Source organism: Bombus huntii, chromosome 3 (genome assembly GCF_024542735.1).
Source record: "Bombus huntii isolate Logan2020A chromosome 3, iyBomHunt1.1, whole genome shotgun sequence".
Classification (NCBI taxonomy): domain Eukaryota; kingdom Metazoa; phylum Arthropoda; class Insecta; order Hymenoptera; family Apidae; genus Bombus; species Bombus huntii.
Genome location: NC_066240.1, coordinates 2,760,691 through 2,776,995, shown reverse-complemented (window position 1 = coordinate 2,776,995; position 16,305 = coordinate 2,760,691). Strand labels below are relative to the sequence as shown.

Here is a 16,305-nt window from a genome sequence, read left to right as displayed (position 1 = left end):
GAAGCGTCTTGAACTTTTCTCTCTTTCTCTAATTCTCTTTCCCTCTCTTTTACTCTTTTTACATTGCTTCCTCTCGCTTTACCCCTTGCCCACATTTGTTTTTTAGCAGGGATATGTACATGAATTTTGTTCAGCCAATCGAAACCCACCGATAAAGATGTGTGGGTTAGGACGCGATGCAACGAATCATATACTAGCTTTGATTGTATGTACGATTGCGTATACTGTGTACGATTCAATTCCAGTCCGCGTATATTCGGTTTATTTCTAACCTTGCAGAATGCTGACAGGAATTCGAATTTATTGGTAAAATGTCAAAACGTTGGGGCAGCGACTATGTCGTTACGGAACACCGTGATTTACAGGTAGGTTATCTTATTACATGAAAATATATGTTATTATTACAAACAACGTGTATTTCAATTTTAAATACTATGATATACAATTGTTTTTTATTGTAGAATTATTTTTGTTTTATGTATATAGGCTAATACTATGGCCGTGGATGCAACGGGTAATTATGTATTACTTGCCGGGTAAGTAAACAAAAAATGAAGTTTTTATTTTTATATATATTTAATATGTAATTTCCTATAACTTTTATGTTTTCTAATTTTTTGCGATCTTTTTCTATTATATATTTTTAGACGCAGATGTTTCGCGATAAAATACCTTGACGAGAGTGCTGACGTATTAAAAAAATTTCAAAGACAAAGTAAATATGAAGTTGGCTCTGCAGAATGGAACCCCACAAGTATAAATTGTCATCTATGCGCTGTATCGGTTAGAAACTAAATCTATATGTTGTAAATAATATTGTAGATATACCTAATTGTATTTAAATTTTAGAGCAATACGCGTATCGAAATACTGTCTCTTACTGGAACTGGTAATTATGACTTACAAACAACAAATAGTCTAAAAGCACATACAAGAGTTGTGAGTGACCTAAACTGGCATCCCAAAGAACCAGATATCATTGCTTCCTGTAGCATTGATACATTTATACATATTTGGGACATAAGAGATCAAAGGAAGCCTTGTTTATCATTATCTGCAGTTGGTAAATATAGAGATTATAAAACCCATTGTGAAATAATTTGCAAACATTTAAAGAGACATATAATTGAATGTGTTATAGCTGGTTCTTCTCAAGTAAGATGGAACACTCTTTCTCCCAACATGTTGGCTACAGCTCATGATGGAGATATTAAAATATGGGATCAAAGAAAAGGAAATAGTCCTATGCAGTACATAGCTGCTCATCTAACAAAAGTACAGCCTGATTTCATAATAGCTCTATTCACTATAATAATATCTAATAATGTCACTTTAGTAAAGTTCAATGACATACTTATAAAAGTTATTTTAGATACATGGTTTAGATTGGTGTCCATTTCAACAAAATCAATTGGCAACATCTAGTCAAGATTGTACAGTGAAAATTTTTGATATCAGTAATCCACGAAGAGCTGAGAGCATTTTAACAACAAACTCACCCGTATGGAGAGCGAGATACACGGTAAAGATATAGATATATCGAGAATCTAAATTTATTTCTATCTATAAAAACTAACAATAAGTTATCCATAGCCATTTGGTGAAGGACTGGTAACAATAGTAGTACCGCAGTTACGACGAGGAGAGAATAGTTTGTTATTATGGAATACAACAGACCTCAGTGCTCCTATTTATACTTTTGTAGGACATACTGATGTTGTTCTTGAATTTCAATGGAGACATCAAAAATTGGGTATGTATTATGTATATAAATTTTCAAATAAAAAGGAATAAAATATCATAAAATATATTTATGATTTGCAGAAAATAGTGATTTTGAATTAATTACTTGGTCAAAGGATCAATGTTTGAGGATATATAAAATTGATCCATTTTTAAAGAAAGTGGGTACTTCTATACATATATGTGCAAAGGTTAAAATTTTTATTTATAAAAAATATAACATATAATTCTATTCTAGTTATGTGGACATGGGATAGATGATGGTTCATCTATTTATACTCAGTATCCTGAAGATAATAGTTTAAGTATGTTTCAGTCTTATTTATAAATATAATGCACTTCTTTCATTCAACTAATATAGTTGCCATTAATATAGGAACATTACAATCCGTTCAACAGCTACAACTTAATGACGCTCAAACTGATCATGAAATGAATTGTATAACAACAAAAGTTGATGAACCTATATTGAATTCTGAAACAGATGCATATATTGAAAGTAATAAAGAAATATCGTCTCCTACACAACCAAAAACTTTGCAACAAGAATTTTCTTTAATAAATATGAACATACCAAACATAGAGGTGATACATATAAACGTAAAATAGAAATGCATATAGTATATATTTTTATCTTTGCAGGTCAATACCATGGATGCTGTGGAACGTAGTTGTACTGTAACAGCATCCAATAAAAGTTACAATGTGATATTAAAAGTAAATTTCCCTGCGAACTATCCATATAGTGCGCAACCTACATTCCAATTCTGTCATGGAACAACGATCGACAATACAACATTGGCAAAGTTGTTGAAAGTTTTAAAGCAAACTGCTCAGCAACGCGTTAAAAAAAACAGATCATGTTTAGAACCTTGTCTTAGACAATTAATTACAACATTGGAGCAAGTAAAAGAAATATATTTCTCAGATTACGTCCATCTTTTATAATATCTAACGTCTTTCTTATTTCTATAGACATGTAAAAAGGATGAGAATGAAAGTAGTCACTTAGGATACGACATTCAAGACAATGCGAATTTCTTAAACTCTTCTAACATGTATACAAATTATCAAGATGCCTACATACCCTTTCCTAGAACATCTGGTGCTAAATTTTGTTGCGTGGGTATGTATAAAAAAATAATAAGAAATGGTAACAAAATACTGTACATAATAGAAGCTTCATTCATTGTCTCTATTTGTATATAGGTATACTCGTATGTTTTGGTCGTGCTTCATATACGAGAAGGTCGTCCATGAAACCAGAGTGTACAACACCCAGAGCACTTTCTGCATTAGGAAACGGAATAGGCAATGGAGAACATTTTATGCATATGTATCCAAATTCTTATGTACAGTCAAATGATAATATTCCTATAAGTTCTTTTTATTTTCAAGATCGAGTATGTATAATAAAATTTTTTGTGAGAATGTTCATAATATGAAATACTTGTAAGAACCTCATTAAATATTTCAAATTAATAGAAAATGAATCGGGGATTGCATAATACAAATAGAATGACTCATAGATCATGTTGTAAAAACTATCATTTTATGGTAATGATATATGATGCTTCTTCATTGTTTTTCGTCAACAAAGAACTAGCAGAAAAATATGTGTAAGTACAATATATAATTGTGATACAATTTTCAGAGATATTCATCGATTTTCAGAAAATAATTTCTTAATTTTATTTTATATCTAGTATCAATATCACAGATATCCCAGCAATGTGTCAATACAATGCAAATGTAGCTGCATCATTGGAACGTCCTGATTTGGTTCAGGCATGGTGTTTAGCCGCTCTTGTAATATCACAACCAGTTTCAAATATAGGACAAAATTCTTGTCAGTCACCTGAGATTGATGCTCCATGGCCTTTACATCCTTTTGGTCAAAATTTAATTCATTCCTTGTAAGTAATGGATTACTACTTACAATAAAAACAAATTATTTTACAACAATCCGTCTCTACTTTAGAATACAGCATTATGCCAATCAATCAGACATTCAAATGGCAGGTATGCTGAGTTGTGCATTTAGTTATCGTTTGGAAAATCCGGACGTTGGTCAGACACGGCTAAGTAGCAAGTCCATTAACGTTAGTGTAAGTACGTTGTATTTATTTTTTGTAGATATTAAAATGTTTTAGCATGGCCTGGCACAAGCACAATTTTTATAGCATCATTGATAGTTGCTACATTACATGTCTTGATCATATTTTGTCTTCTGTTCACAAACATACTGAACATTTCAGTACTTGGGGATACTCTTCGAACATAATCATCTATTGTATTCATGTTTTAATGCTGACTTCTCAATCTACAGTATATCACATGTTTCATACTCAGCACACATTTCTTTTTTTTCGATGCATGTTTAAATATGATTTAAATGTATGAATGTCGTACGATACGACGGTATTGTATGTGTCATAATTATAAATTTCTCTCTAACATAATAAATTTCCAAAATTGGAATAATCCGGAATTTAAATGAGTCATGCTATACCGACGTAATATATTGGTATTTTATTTCAGTATTTTTCTTTTCTAATATATTTTTTAAAAATTACCAAATGATTGATATTATGTTATCTTTGTTATAGAGGCTTTCTACAGGAAAATGGTGGTTAAAGGTAAGGCATGGTTTTTGGAGTTTTTTAAGTTTGTACGTGTTTGAAATGTACTGGTTCTTAGGGTTCTTTTATCATGGTGATATTTGTTACTGCCTTACAGCATCGGAGTGGAAGTGTCATGGTGCCACAAAGCATGCAGGTTTGGCCCTGCTTAATATTTCAAATGCCAAACTTCTTGACCTTGCATCTAATAACTGTTTTACATTATGATTAATATTAATACCCATAAAATAATCGTACATGTTAGTAGTAATTAATTATATGTGATGTACTGTTTTGTTGTGATAATACCTAGAAATTTCACACAGAAGACAAACATCTTTGTGCAGAACTGATCATAGACATTATGCCTTTTCTACATATCATTTGTGTATATTGTGTTTTCATATTGTTCGCGTAATGTTTATAAATAGGCTCGTAATTTTATACATCATTCGATACATTTTTTTAGCCTGGTGGTTCTCCATATCATACGATTCATCTAGCCGATACCACATTAGAGGGATGGAACTTTCAAAATTTAAAGCAACATCGATCTAACTCGTGGTCCGATTCGCTTGACGATTTAAAATTAATTCAAGACACATTCGGGGATTCCGTGAAAAATATTAGGTACGTAATTTTAAGGACTTTAATGTAGAATTGTTCAATTTTGTTAGGAATTAAGCCAAAGCATTGATCATACAGGTTGCTCGATGAAAAATATACTGCTCTCTACGATGGTTATAAAAAAGCATATGCTGAAGTGCTACATAGGTGGCGGTTATTAGATGCACGTGCACAAGTATTGAAGCATGTAAGCACAACTCCGCTGGACACGCACAAAGGCGTCGAATTTCAGAGTGAATGTCAATTGTGTGGTAAAGTTAGCAGAGGACCTCAATGTATAAGTTGTAAACGATTAGCATTGGAATGTGTAATTTGTCATATCTCTGTTAGAGGTAAAGTTAATTTAATGCAGTGCAATTTTTTTATTAAATTATAAAGTGTATAATAAAATAATTTATAATTATCTCTTTTTTTTATATTTAGGTCCAAGCAACTTCTGTATATTTTGTGGACATGGGGGACACACGCAACATTTGGCAACGTGGTTCACTAACCAAACATTGTGCCCCACAGGCTGTGGATGTTATTGTTTGCAGGAAAGTTCTGCCCTCTTAAAGTTATAAGTAAAAGATAGGAAGGAATTGTACATAATCGTGAAGATATATAGAAATGTTACGAGAAGATAATAAATATGTTTTTTTAAGATCTTTTGCAATTTTTATGCATCTCTATTGTTATTGTTCACTAAATTAATTTCTTCATTAGATGAACTCATTTCAAGAAATATTTGTTCTAATTCTTTTATCTCAGCTGTAAAAAAATAGAATGTTCACAAAATATATTCATAGATGCACTGAGAAACATTAAAGTATACCAGTATTTAGACGAATCTTTTCACGAGCAAGAAAGATTTCTCTAGCAAATTTCTCTGCTTCTTTTTCTCGTAGCACTTTTTCCAACGCGGCATATTCTCTTCGTTTAAGGAAACTATAAATCACGCCAGAAATTAAGCACGACCATCTCGCTAACTGGCAATATAAATTGTCCCATATTTTAGATAACATTTTAATCTTTTATATCAGATATCGTTACCTTTGTCAAAGAACTAACTTCTAATGGAGGCGGGGAAATCTTTTTCTCTGCCATTTATATGGAACTTGTTGAACAAGATATTTTTATTTAAAAGCGATAATTATCCCCAATAAAGTTCACAGATTATAACAATACAATACAAAACACACAATCCTGTTTCGGTGATTTTTCGTTATAACTTTTCTAGATAACAAAACACTCGATATTGAGACTAAAATTAATAAATGAACAACTATAAAGATCAATGGTTGACAATCCAGTTGTATCCGTCATATGGTCCAAAAAAGTACATGAGAGCCTCTGAATTTGAATAATAACTAGTATCGATAATAGTCAGCTTTGTAAGGTCCTTCTTTAGGTACACCAAGATATTTCGCTTGTTCCTCTGTCAATTTGGTCAACTTTACTCCAAGGTGATTTAAATGCAACGCGGCGACTTCTTCGTCCAATTTTTTCGGCAACATGTGAACTCCGACCGGATAGGACTCAGATTTGGTCCACAACTCTATTTGTGCCAATACCTGATTTGTGAACGAATTGCTCATCACGAAACTGGAATGTCCTGTGGCGCATCCAAGATTAACCAACCGACCTTGCGCAAGGAGGATAATATGTCTGAAAAGGAAGAATCGGAATTTTAATCGAAAGTATCGTGGAACCGGTCAAAAATCTATTCAAGTTTACATTGTATAAACTTAATTAGAACATATCTAAAATATGTGTTTAACTTTCTGCTCAAATAATTTTACACGATTTAATGTTTGATTTTCCGATATAGAAATATTTTTTTCAAAATTGAACTATTAATTCACCTGCCGTTCTTTAGTTGATATCTGTCTACTTGTGGTTTAATGTTGACTTTTTCAACAGCGTTTTTCTCAAGCCATGCAACGTCAATCTCACAATCGAAGTGACCAATATTACAGACTATAGCATCCTCTGGCATATTTACAAAATGGTCGCCCATTATGATGTCTTTGCAACCGGTGGTAGTAACATAAATCTGTCCTTTGGTTGAGACTTCTTCCATTGTCGTTACCTGGAGAGTAATTTAGAAATTCACCAATTATAATTTACTTCCATTGCAATTTTTGATCAGTATTGGTTTCAATACACTTCGAGTATATAATCTTTGATTTAATGTTTCAGCAATCACCTCGTATCCTTCCATGGCAGCTTGTAACGCATTAATGGGATCGATTTCCGTGATTATCACACGTCCTCCAAGTGCTCTGAGACTTTGTGCGCAACCTTTTCCGACGTCTCCATATCCAGCAACCACACAGACCTTTCCAGCAATCATGATATCTGTTGCTCGTTTGATACCATCGATTAATGATTCTCTACACCCATAAAGATTGTCGAATTTACTCTATTCAACAGAAGAAAATTATCTTATATGGGATTTAAAATTTAATTATTTGGAGAGTAACAGAAAGATGAGACAAGTGAACGATCATAAAATAATTTACAAGATTGCTGCGGAGACTTTTTATATATTTTTTACTTATGATAAGTACTTTACTTAGCAGTAATCTAACAGTTTTTTTCTCTTTAGGACAAGAATATTTTTTTTGTTTCTCAAACACAATGTGACGAACCTTCGTTACTGAATCGTTTACATTTATGGCAGGAACTTTCAGAACGCCTTCTTTCATCATGCGATACAGATTGTGAACCCCGGTTGTGGTTTCCTCGGAAAGACCTCGGCACTCTTTTAAATATTCCGGGAATTTGGTATGCACTAAGTTGGTCAGATCACCGCCATCGTCGAGAATCAGATTTAATGGTTTTCCATCCTTAAATACGAGGGTCTGTTCTATGCACCAGAGATATTCTTCATCAGTTTCACCTTTCCAAGCATACACGGGAATCCCCGTTTTTGCGATGGCTGCTGCTGCATGGTCTTGAGTGCTGAATATATTACACGAGGACCATTGAACCTATCGATATAACGACAATAACGAGTCATTAACATCTTTCTTGGTTTCTAGAGTAAAATTGTCTATGAAATCAAACCCAAAGGTAACATGTTTCATTCGTAAAGCAGGATATGAAACATTGCACTGGGTTGTACGAAAAGTTTTTGATGCAGAGTCAATGCATCCATACAGTATGCAGAGATAACCACTACGTTTTATATTATTATATAAAATGATATTATTTTTTTTATAATCTTCTGATATTTCTACATTTGCCATTTTGTTGAAGTCATAATTAATATTTGCAGATTTTCTATTTGCAAGTAATTTTATTGTGTCGGAGACTAGAACAGAATGTTCCTAATGTCCTAGAATGTTCCTAAGTATTGTGATATTATATATATTTAATTATATTTTTTTTATTTTATATATATTATATATATAATTATATATTAATAATATTTTTTTTAATTTTGAATGAGTTATGGTAATGATAAGAAGATACCGATTACTAACCGCTGATTAATAAACTTCTTACAATGGGATGATATTACATTCACAGATATGATGTTTTCATTGCATCATAAAAGTTTATGATATTTATCTTTCACAGCTTTGAATAAATGTAAAAGTGTATTGTCAAGTATTTTGAATAAATATAAATGTTTCATAATAAGGACCGAAGATAACCGTGTCGTTTTACCTGATCCTGATCTTTGAGGATGGTTCAAAAGTTTCCCGATGTCTGATACAATTGTTAGTAAATCTTGCGAAACACGCAGGGTCATGATCGATGAAATCGATCTGCATACGTATAAACGCGTACTAGTTTCTTCATTCTCCTCTCTTATGCTTCGTTCTATATTTTTCTATTTTTATGATTTTTCATTTGAATTATTTTGTAATAATTATATTTTTTACAAAATAGATTTTTATGAATTTTATAATTGGATGTATCTTTAATTTGCTTTTAATAGTACAAATATAAATATATTAAACTAACAAAAAATTTTTTATTTTTAATTTTGTGTATAAAAATTTATATTGAATAATAATATTTTTTGGGATATTATCGTTTCATCAATAATTTAAAGAAAGTATCGTACTGATGAGTTTGTGACTATCGAATTAAACCTTAGTATGTAAGTGTTCAGGCAAAGAAAACAATAGCAACGATTTAACCGAATTTTGAACATCAAACGAAAACGACCGGGATGTAGAAAGGTATCAACTTACCTCAGCTCCAAGTTCAACCAGAGTTTCAATGAGAACCGCAGTTTGCACAGTCATATGTAAACAACCGGCAATTCGTGCACCTTTTAAAACTTTTTCTGAACCATATTTCTTCCTGATGGCCATGAGGCCAGGCATTTCATTTTCTGCCAAAGTAATTTCTTTCCGTCCCCATTCCGCCAACGACAAATCGGCTACAAATAAAAAAGTTAGAAATCGATTTTATAAATTTTAGATCACTGTTCATAGATGAATCATTGAGCTCAATTCAAAAATTTTGAAATCAACTTCGTTTTATGATATATTTAAAAATATTTCATTGCTCTGTTTCAATGAAAAATGGAATAAAGACAACTATTTTTTTTTATGTTTTATTTTATCATTATTTTTATGTATAAAGAACGAAATTTATCATATTGACAAATTATGACACAATTTATGAAACTTAATTCAGAAGGTGCTTAATCGATTAATCTCCACATACTATTGCATCATTTAACAACTTTCAATTGGGATTTATATCTGAATATATTTTTCTTTTACATTACTGTAATATTTTTTTTGTGGTTCGACTACTATGTGTAGATGTGCGGATTATGAAGCGATATGTTTTAAATATTATAGAAGAAGGTTACAAATCTTTTTCTCAAATAGCAACCACATGTCTGACTAACGTAACTCCGAAATTAATAGCTATGACCTACCAACTTTAAATGGAGGTTTGGAAGACATTTTCGTTGACAGAGACAATTATTACAAAAAGATAGAGCTAATTATTTAGTAACGGAACAACGTACAATATATAACACTAAATGTCTTCGCCGGCTACTTGCGGTAGAACTACTGGCAACGAACGTACAACGATCTCATTTTAACAAACTCCGCTAGAGACCGTCACTACTTGCTGGTAGCGTGGCAGAATTTAAAAGTTTTGGCGGGACAACTTTAACAAGTAGGAAAAATGAAACATTTTTAAGAGAATTGTTATCTCTATTTTATAGTTTTTGATATTTTATTTGCACTTCGAAATTAATGATATTAATTATAATAGTGAATTAATAATACTGAAGATAATAAAGTAGTATATTGACATTTAAGATCATTTAATACATAGTCTAAAATAAAAGAAGTGAGATATGTTATTAATGAAGGTAAAATAAAAAAGGTGGTTTTTAAAAAACAATACTAATCAGTAAGTTCGTACCAGTATGATAAAAAAATAATGTCAACAACTCAACAAAATTTGTCTTACCTACTGAATATAATCGATTATGTAGAAATCTACTTTATATGAGAGTCTTTAAATTATATTTATCGTATGATGTTAATTTTTATTTGCATTTTATATTTTTATTTCCATAATTACGTAGAGTAAATGTTATTAATTTTATCCTGCGGTTAAAAGATCGAAATCTAAATCAGCGAATGTTGTTCCATCACGAAGCATTTGTCTATGAAATTCTTTAGCCTCTTTCCTTTCGTCGTAAAGTACTGGATCCTTGTCAATACGTGTTAGGTTAGGTAACATAGCCAAAACAATGTGTCTATAAGCAGCTTCTTCCGCTACTTCCCTATCGGCTATTACAGGATTTTCCAAAATAATTAGGGTCTCTAATGCTGTTAAGCAATTTAATTTTTCTAACTCCGAAATTTTTGTAATCTCGTTATTCCGTAGATTCAAATAACTGAGTTTGGCACAACGTGAATCAAACCCATCCAAATTCGATATTTTGTTGCTCCTCAAATGTAGAATTCTTAAATTAACTAATATTTCTAAACCTTCCACTTTTTCTATTTGATTTTCTGCGAGATATAATCGTATTAATCCTGGAAAAAAGATCCCATTTGTTGTGGTAAGAATATTACCACGCAATTCAAGATTGTTCAACTTCTCAAGATCGTACGGATTTAAAGTGACTTCTTCAATATTATTATGATTTAATTCTAAACACTGCAAAAGCTTATGAGAAATGCCTGATGTGCTTGTCAATTTATTCTTATTCAGTGTAAGAACCTGTAGCACAATTAAATAAGTAGGATTGATAAATATGTAAGAATTTTAGAAAAGTATTAAAATTAGATAAAGATAGATAATAAAGATAAAGATAAAAGTAAAAATGATAAAAATCGTTAATAAGGTTTCGTGATTAACCTGAAGATAAGGCATAGGATCCAATTCCGCGGAAGACACATGATTCCTATCAGCTTGAAGCATCAAGAGATATTTCATCGATGAAAGAACACGAAGTGCTTCGGTCGTTAATCTATTTCCGGAAACGTCCACGTAGAGCACATATTTAAACGTTGATATGATTCTAATATCTGTCAAGCCTTTATTAGATGCGTTCAATCCCAGATAAGCATAACCAAGGCCGGAATCGCATTTTCCTAATGTGTGAAGACACTCTCCTGCTTCTGTTTGTGTTAACGCTTTTGTGGTATCTTCGAGGATAGATGATAATTTAGGAGTTGGATATTTATCGATTTCACCCACTTCTTCTTCATACTCCCTTCCTTCTCCTTCCTCCATTGTACTCTTGTTTCGATTCCTTTAATAATGAATACTATGGCATTGATCAATTTTTCTCTGATACTTGTATCTTACTACATCGTATTTTATTTTAATTCTTTTAATGATAAGTATAATAAAATCAGTTAATCTTTTATTGATATTTATATATCATCACGCTGTATTTCATTTCAATTCTTTCAGTACAGTCAGTACAATGAAATTAACTAACCTTTCTTTCGTTGATATTTATAGTTTATAGGTTTGGTATCGAATAAAATACAAGATCCACGTTCACTTGTTTATTGTGAAAGTACAAACGTGTAAATAAACTTGTTTCACGTAAAATAAAATACGCAAGACGATTTCAAACTAAAACTATGGAAGGGTGTTGATTAATTATGAAACCCACGTCAACGAGTTCTGATACATCTGGTTTCGTCCCATTTCAATCTGTAACTCTCTTCGGTGGATTGTTTCCGGTGCATAATATCGCGAAGTTTCTTCAAAAGGATAAAATTCTCCCTAATGATACGATCTTGCTTCTCGCGTTCCAATTGCAAACCTTTTGCATTGAAAACTACGTGAGGTCTTGTTTGCGGTGGATCAACGTCAATTGCTCGCGTAGCCTTCTTTACCTATAAATACAATAGATGCTGCGATATTTGCCGTTATCGAACGAGCAACGGATTATCGATAATTATTAAATATTCACTTTTATACGATGTCGTTCGTAAGCTTTATGTCTCCACATGGACGAAGCCGAAGAATTCCTATTTCGTTCGTAAGACATCTTGCTTGCTCGACCCACCAAACTCGTTCCGAGTGTTTACACGATATACATGATACGATTACCAAGTTCCTTTAGCAACGCTTTCGCGACCAGCTTATATCGATCATGTCCTTATTGACTGGGCCAGGTTTTGACGGAAGAGAATCACCTTGATTATTGTAGATTTCGTTATTAACATAGAGTATATACTACGTTTATTTCGGACTTGGTACCATTATTGTTCGAAATTCCAGGCGATGCATTTTTATTGCTACACTTCAGGAAGTTTAATAAATTTGATGAAGGAATTTTCAATTTATTAATATATTCGATACAAAGATTAATTTAGAAAAATTTGCATAATTTCCACCATACTGTCGTCTTATAGTATCGTACAACTTTAAATACGCAAAGTTCCCAATGCAATTATTGAAAGAATATTGTACTTCTGTCAACTTCTTCGAATGTCTACAAAGTACTTATCCATAAATTCAATCAATTTTTTCAAAGAGCTAATTCATTTTTTTTATTTTTGTATAATTATTTTCATACAAACTTTTTAAAATACAGTAGAGATAGATATATATAACTAATATTTTCGACTGCCCTCTATTACATAATAATCTATAAATCGAACCACTTTGCACCTCTCTTTATGTTTCGAGTCAAAGACTTTTTAGTTTCAGGTCTGGCCTGAAGAGGTAGACTGCGGCATCTACGAAACGTCGAGCCAAAATGCATGAGTACAAAGTACTCAAATGTAAAATCGAAATACAATTGTTTATCCCGAAAAGCCTGTATCGAGATATATCTTTTTACTTTGAAAAAATAATAAGAATAGAGTTTTCGATAGACTTTAATTTCGCATAAGACACCTAAAGAATTCACATATTTTATTTGTATTTTGTATAGTCTAACCTTATATTCTACGAAGTCCCCATTTTGTATTTTAGTCTCGATATCTTCATAATCATTTCCCTGTTAAGAATATATGTATGTACATACCAAAGTTAAAAGCATCGTAACGTTATTACAAGAGAAGAAACTTCTCGTTGCTTCTCTAGTTTGAAAGAGGCACCAGTTCCCGTATACGTATTGCGTGCATGTGCATACGTGTACATATATGACCACGTGTGAGTATGCGCACACGTGATCACCACTACGAGTACAATTCTCAGACTCTGGTGGAAGCTGCGATTGGTAGGTTCGCTGGACCAATCGCGTTACACGGGAGGCGGAGATGTGGTGGACCCGTGTTTTTTTCCGTGTCGTCGCGACGCCGTAAACGCGAGCGTGAAATTAATTTAGCCGTGCTTGGCATTCATGGCGACGGAATAGGACTCCCCGCGACGTCAGAGGACGAAAGGCGACGCAACCAAATTCAATTTCAGCAAATTCAATGGATTCCTTCGACAAATAAAATTTCGGTTACTGCACGATGTTGACTAGTTTTAAATTTTCGGATCAACTTTCGAGAGAGTTGTTTTTTAATAGAAAAACACGAAATTAACGGATCTACGAAAGCAACATCGAATCGACTTTAATTGGAAGATTTGTATCATTTTTTCTTTAAGTTGCGTGTTTACAGTCGCATCGATCACTATACGTATTATTATACAGCGAATCAGTTGGAATCACAGGTTGAGCTTAATAATTTATCGAGAGATTGCCTTAGAAATGGAACTATTCTTTAGAAATAACAAATTTTATTTCAATTTTTATTTGAAAAGGGACCGAATCGATTTTGACGGAGAAGTTGACTGGAGAAGCGATGGAGAGGTACAGGGATTACTCTGGTTGAAGCAACTGTATAACTATCGAAAATTAAATAGCTAAAAAGCTATGTTTTCCTAAGTAGAAAACAAACCTGGTGGAAAAATCAGGTAGGATGATAAAATAACAATTGATGTTTGTTTATAGCTTTAGAAGACAGATAGTTCGTTTCTATTAGGCAACTTCATGACCGAAAATTCCGAATATTGGCTCAATAAACTCTAACAAACTGCTGCTAGCAAGGGATGTCATAAAAGCAGGCAATAAAGTTAAAACTGTAAATCACCCGAGAGAAACAGAACATAAAAATATTGACCCATCTGTTACCTGTTACGAACTTCAAATCTCTTTTCCTTTTTTTATTTCAAACCTCAAAACGAAACGTTTTTGAACAAAAGAAGAAAATCGTTTAAAGAACGGAAATATCTGAAATATTCCAGTAATATCTAACTATTTAAACAATCTCCCTCGCGCGTACAAATACCTGGTAAAAGTACAGCAACCGTCAGTTTATTTCGCTCAAAAGACGTTTTCTCGGTTAAAGACCATATTACAGAAGTCTCTAGCGTCGGCACGAAGCGAGGAAGAAAAGAGAGAAGAAAAAGAAGAGAAGGAAAAAAGACCGGATACATGGGTATCCGTGGGCTGTGCAACGCGGATCGTGCAAAGGGTCGTTGATCTTAATCGCGGATCCTCGACAATGATCCTCTCAAACGGATGAGCTCTTGCCACTCGACGAACGATGAAGATCTCTTCCCTCGAGGGGATACACGGTGTTCCAACGAAGTCCTGTCTACCAAATAGGGACCCCTGACACGTATTTCACATATCTACGGGGGATAGTGAGCCAATCCCTGTACGAACTGATCCTGCTACAGTATATTATATCATCCTCGTACTACGAGCTTTGCCTCGCCCATCCTTTCTCATCCTTGCCTTTAACTCGCCAACCAGTAGCAATCGCTTTCAGCATGCTACCAGCTGACGTGGAAAATTTATGTAGTTTCCTTCTTTTTTCTTTCTTTCTTTGCAATTGTTTTCTCATTCACGTGCGACAGATGAGACTTTTGGAAAGTGGAGGATGGACATGTGGAATAAGTTTAGAGTTTCCGTATCTCTTGAATCGGACAGGATCTTAGTTGATATTAAGAATATTGATAACTCTGGCAGCGCTAAATGATTAAATATGTCGAATTATTGGATTGCAATTGTAATAGGATAAAAACGAGGAAAATAATTTAGAAAGTGACCACGGCTAATATAGTAATAAAATTTACTAACAAAGATAAAATATCGAGTAACATAAAATATGAAATAAATATGTAATTGAATTTTCTTAATCTATTTCCATGTTTGAGTGGTGCCTACGTCTCAGCAAATGACGATATGCGGTTATGATCGGGACTTGTGCGTAGCATATCGTTAAAATTCTGTTGTACCTCTGAAGTAAAAGCGTGTTACGCTCTACAATTCGGCGCATCAAAGATAAAAAGAAGATTAAAAAGGAAACACCCAACAGATCTCACAAAGGACGTAACCTAACATACAAACACTCACCACACTAAAGAAATAAATCAATCAAATTCGAAGATGGTATCCCACTGGGGGTAGCCATCCACATGCTATATTGTTATATCACCAAGCTATAATATTTTACCAAATGTCCTACTGGACAAATTGTAAAATGTAAATAAATAAATAAATAATAAAAAAAAACTCTACAATTGTTACGTATAATTTAACGCCTCGTTTCGACGATAAACAGAAATTTTTAAACTATGTATTTCGTAATTTCAATCTTCCATCCAACGAAATACGTTTAAAAAACGGTTGTTTCGTCCAATGGAGCTCGATCCTAGAAACTTAGAATTTATACTAAATAACTAATACGTAATTAGATAAATGATAAATTATTCTATAAGATTGTTGTATCAGGCAGCGTAACGTACGAACGACTACAAAATCTCGTAACGCAATTTCAGAGTCACCCCGTAACCTTTCTACCCTCCGTGCAGGATGAACCCCGCAATAGACGCGTTAGGGTGGGTTTTCTCCTTCCTCGTAAGCTCACCC

General features: G+C 33.0%; 3 protein-coding genes across 10 annotated transcripts; 1 reads left to right on the top strand and 2 right to left on the bottom strand.

The window, feature by feature from the left end:
* The first annotated feature begins 64 nt into the window (after positions 1-64).
* LOC126864269 (GATOR complex protein WDR59) lies at positions 65-5,632 on the top strand. 8 transcript variants are annotated; one of them, XM_050615442.1, is made up of 22 exons: positions 65-205; positions 280-365; positions 487-536; positions 648-783; positions 850-1,063; positions 1,142-1,275; positions 1,373-1,522; positions 1,594-1,753; positions 1,825-1,904; positions 1,982-2,048; positions 2,120-2,328; positions 2,386-2,649; positions 2,719-2,869; positions 2,953-3,146; positions 3,229-3,362; positions 3,450-3,659; positions 3,725-3,851; positions 4,353-4,382; positions 4,483-4,521; positions 4,834-4,994; positions 5,070-5,323; positions 5,415-5,632. In XM_050615442.1, exons 2-22 carry the CDS (start codon positions 312-314, stop codon positions 5,552-5,554), a joined length of 2,958 nt encoding a protein of 985 aa, XP_050471399.1. In that variant the 5' UTR covers positions 65-205; positions 280-311; the 3' UTR covers positions 5,555-5,632. The 8 variants fall into 8 exon arrangements, with proteins under 8 accessions (XP_050471399.1, XP_050471398.1, XP_050471400.1 ...); XM_050615441.1 differs by lacking the exon at positions 65-205 and having other exon boundaries at positions 212-365; XM_050615445.1 differs by lacking the exon at positions 65-205 and having other exon boundaries at positions 648-754.
* A 454-nt stretch (positions 5,633-6,086) lies between these two features.
* Positions 6,087-10,048, bottom strand: LOC126864295 (adenosylhomocysteinase). Its single transcript, XM_050615528.1, has 6 exons — positions 9,883-10,048; positions 9,182-9,372; positions 7,625-7,966; positions 7,180-7,395; positions 6,836-7,062; positions 6,087-6,638 (listed from the first exon to the last, which is right to left on the bottom strand). Exons 1-6 carry the CDS (start codon positions 9,908-9,910, stop codon positions 6,341-6,343), a joined length of 1,302 nt encoding a protein of 433 aa, XP_050471485.1. The 5' UTR covers positions 9,911-10,048; the 3' UTR covers positions 6,087-6,340.
* A 488-nt stretch (positions 10,049-10,536) lies between these two features.
* LOC126864309 (leucine-rich repeat-containing protein 23-like) lies at positions 10,537-12,082 on the bottom strand. Its single transcript, XM_050615573.1, has 3 exons — positions 11,920-12,082; positions 11,331-11,727; positions 10,537-11,192 (listed from the first exon to the last, which is right to left on the bottom strand). Exons 2-3 carry the CDS (start codon positions 11,706-11,708, stop codon positions 10,566-10,568), a joined length of 1,005 nt encoding a protein of 334 aa, XP_050471530.1. The 5' UTR covers positions 11,709-11,727; positions 11,920-12,082; the 3' UTR covers positions 10,537-10,565.
* Positions 12,083-16,305: the final 4,223 nt, after the last annotated feature.

Bases quoted from the DNA above. Each gene is read 5' to 3' on its own strand.
- LOC126864269 (XM_050615442.1), top strand. From the start codon at position 312: ATGTCAAAACGTTGGGGCAGCGACTATGTCGTTACGGAACACCGTGAT. The intron at 2,329-2,385 runs GTGATACATATA...TTATCTTTGCAG, and splicing joins TGAACATACCAAACATAGAG to GTCAATACCATGGATGCTGT. The intron at 3,147-3,228 runs GTATGTATAATA...TCAAATTAATAG, and splicing joins CTTTTTATTTTCAAGATCGA to AAAATGAATCGGGGATTGCA.
- LOC126864295 (XM_050615528.1), bottom strand. From the start codon at position 9,910: ATGTCTTCCAAACCTCCATTTAAAGTTG. The intron at 7,967-9,181 runs GTAAGTTGATAC...TTATATCGATAG, and splicing joins TGGTTGAACTTGGAGCTGAG to GTTCAATGGTCCTCGTGTAA. The intron at 7,396-7,624 runs GTTCGTCACATT...TCTGTTGAATAG, and splicing joins TAAACGATTCAGTAACGAAG to AGTAAATTCGACAATCTTTA.
- LOC126864309 (XM_050615573.1), bottom strand. From the start codon at position 11,708: ATGGAGGAAGGAGAAGGAAGGGAGTATGAAGAAGAAGTGGGTGAAATC. The intron at 11,193-11,330 runs GTTAATCACGAA...ATTGTGCTACAG, and splicing joins ATCCTATGCCTTATCTTCAG to GTTCTTACACTGAATAAGAA.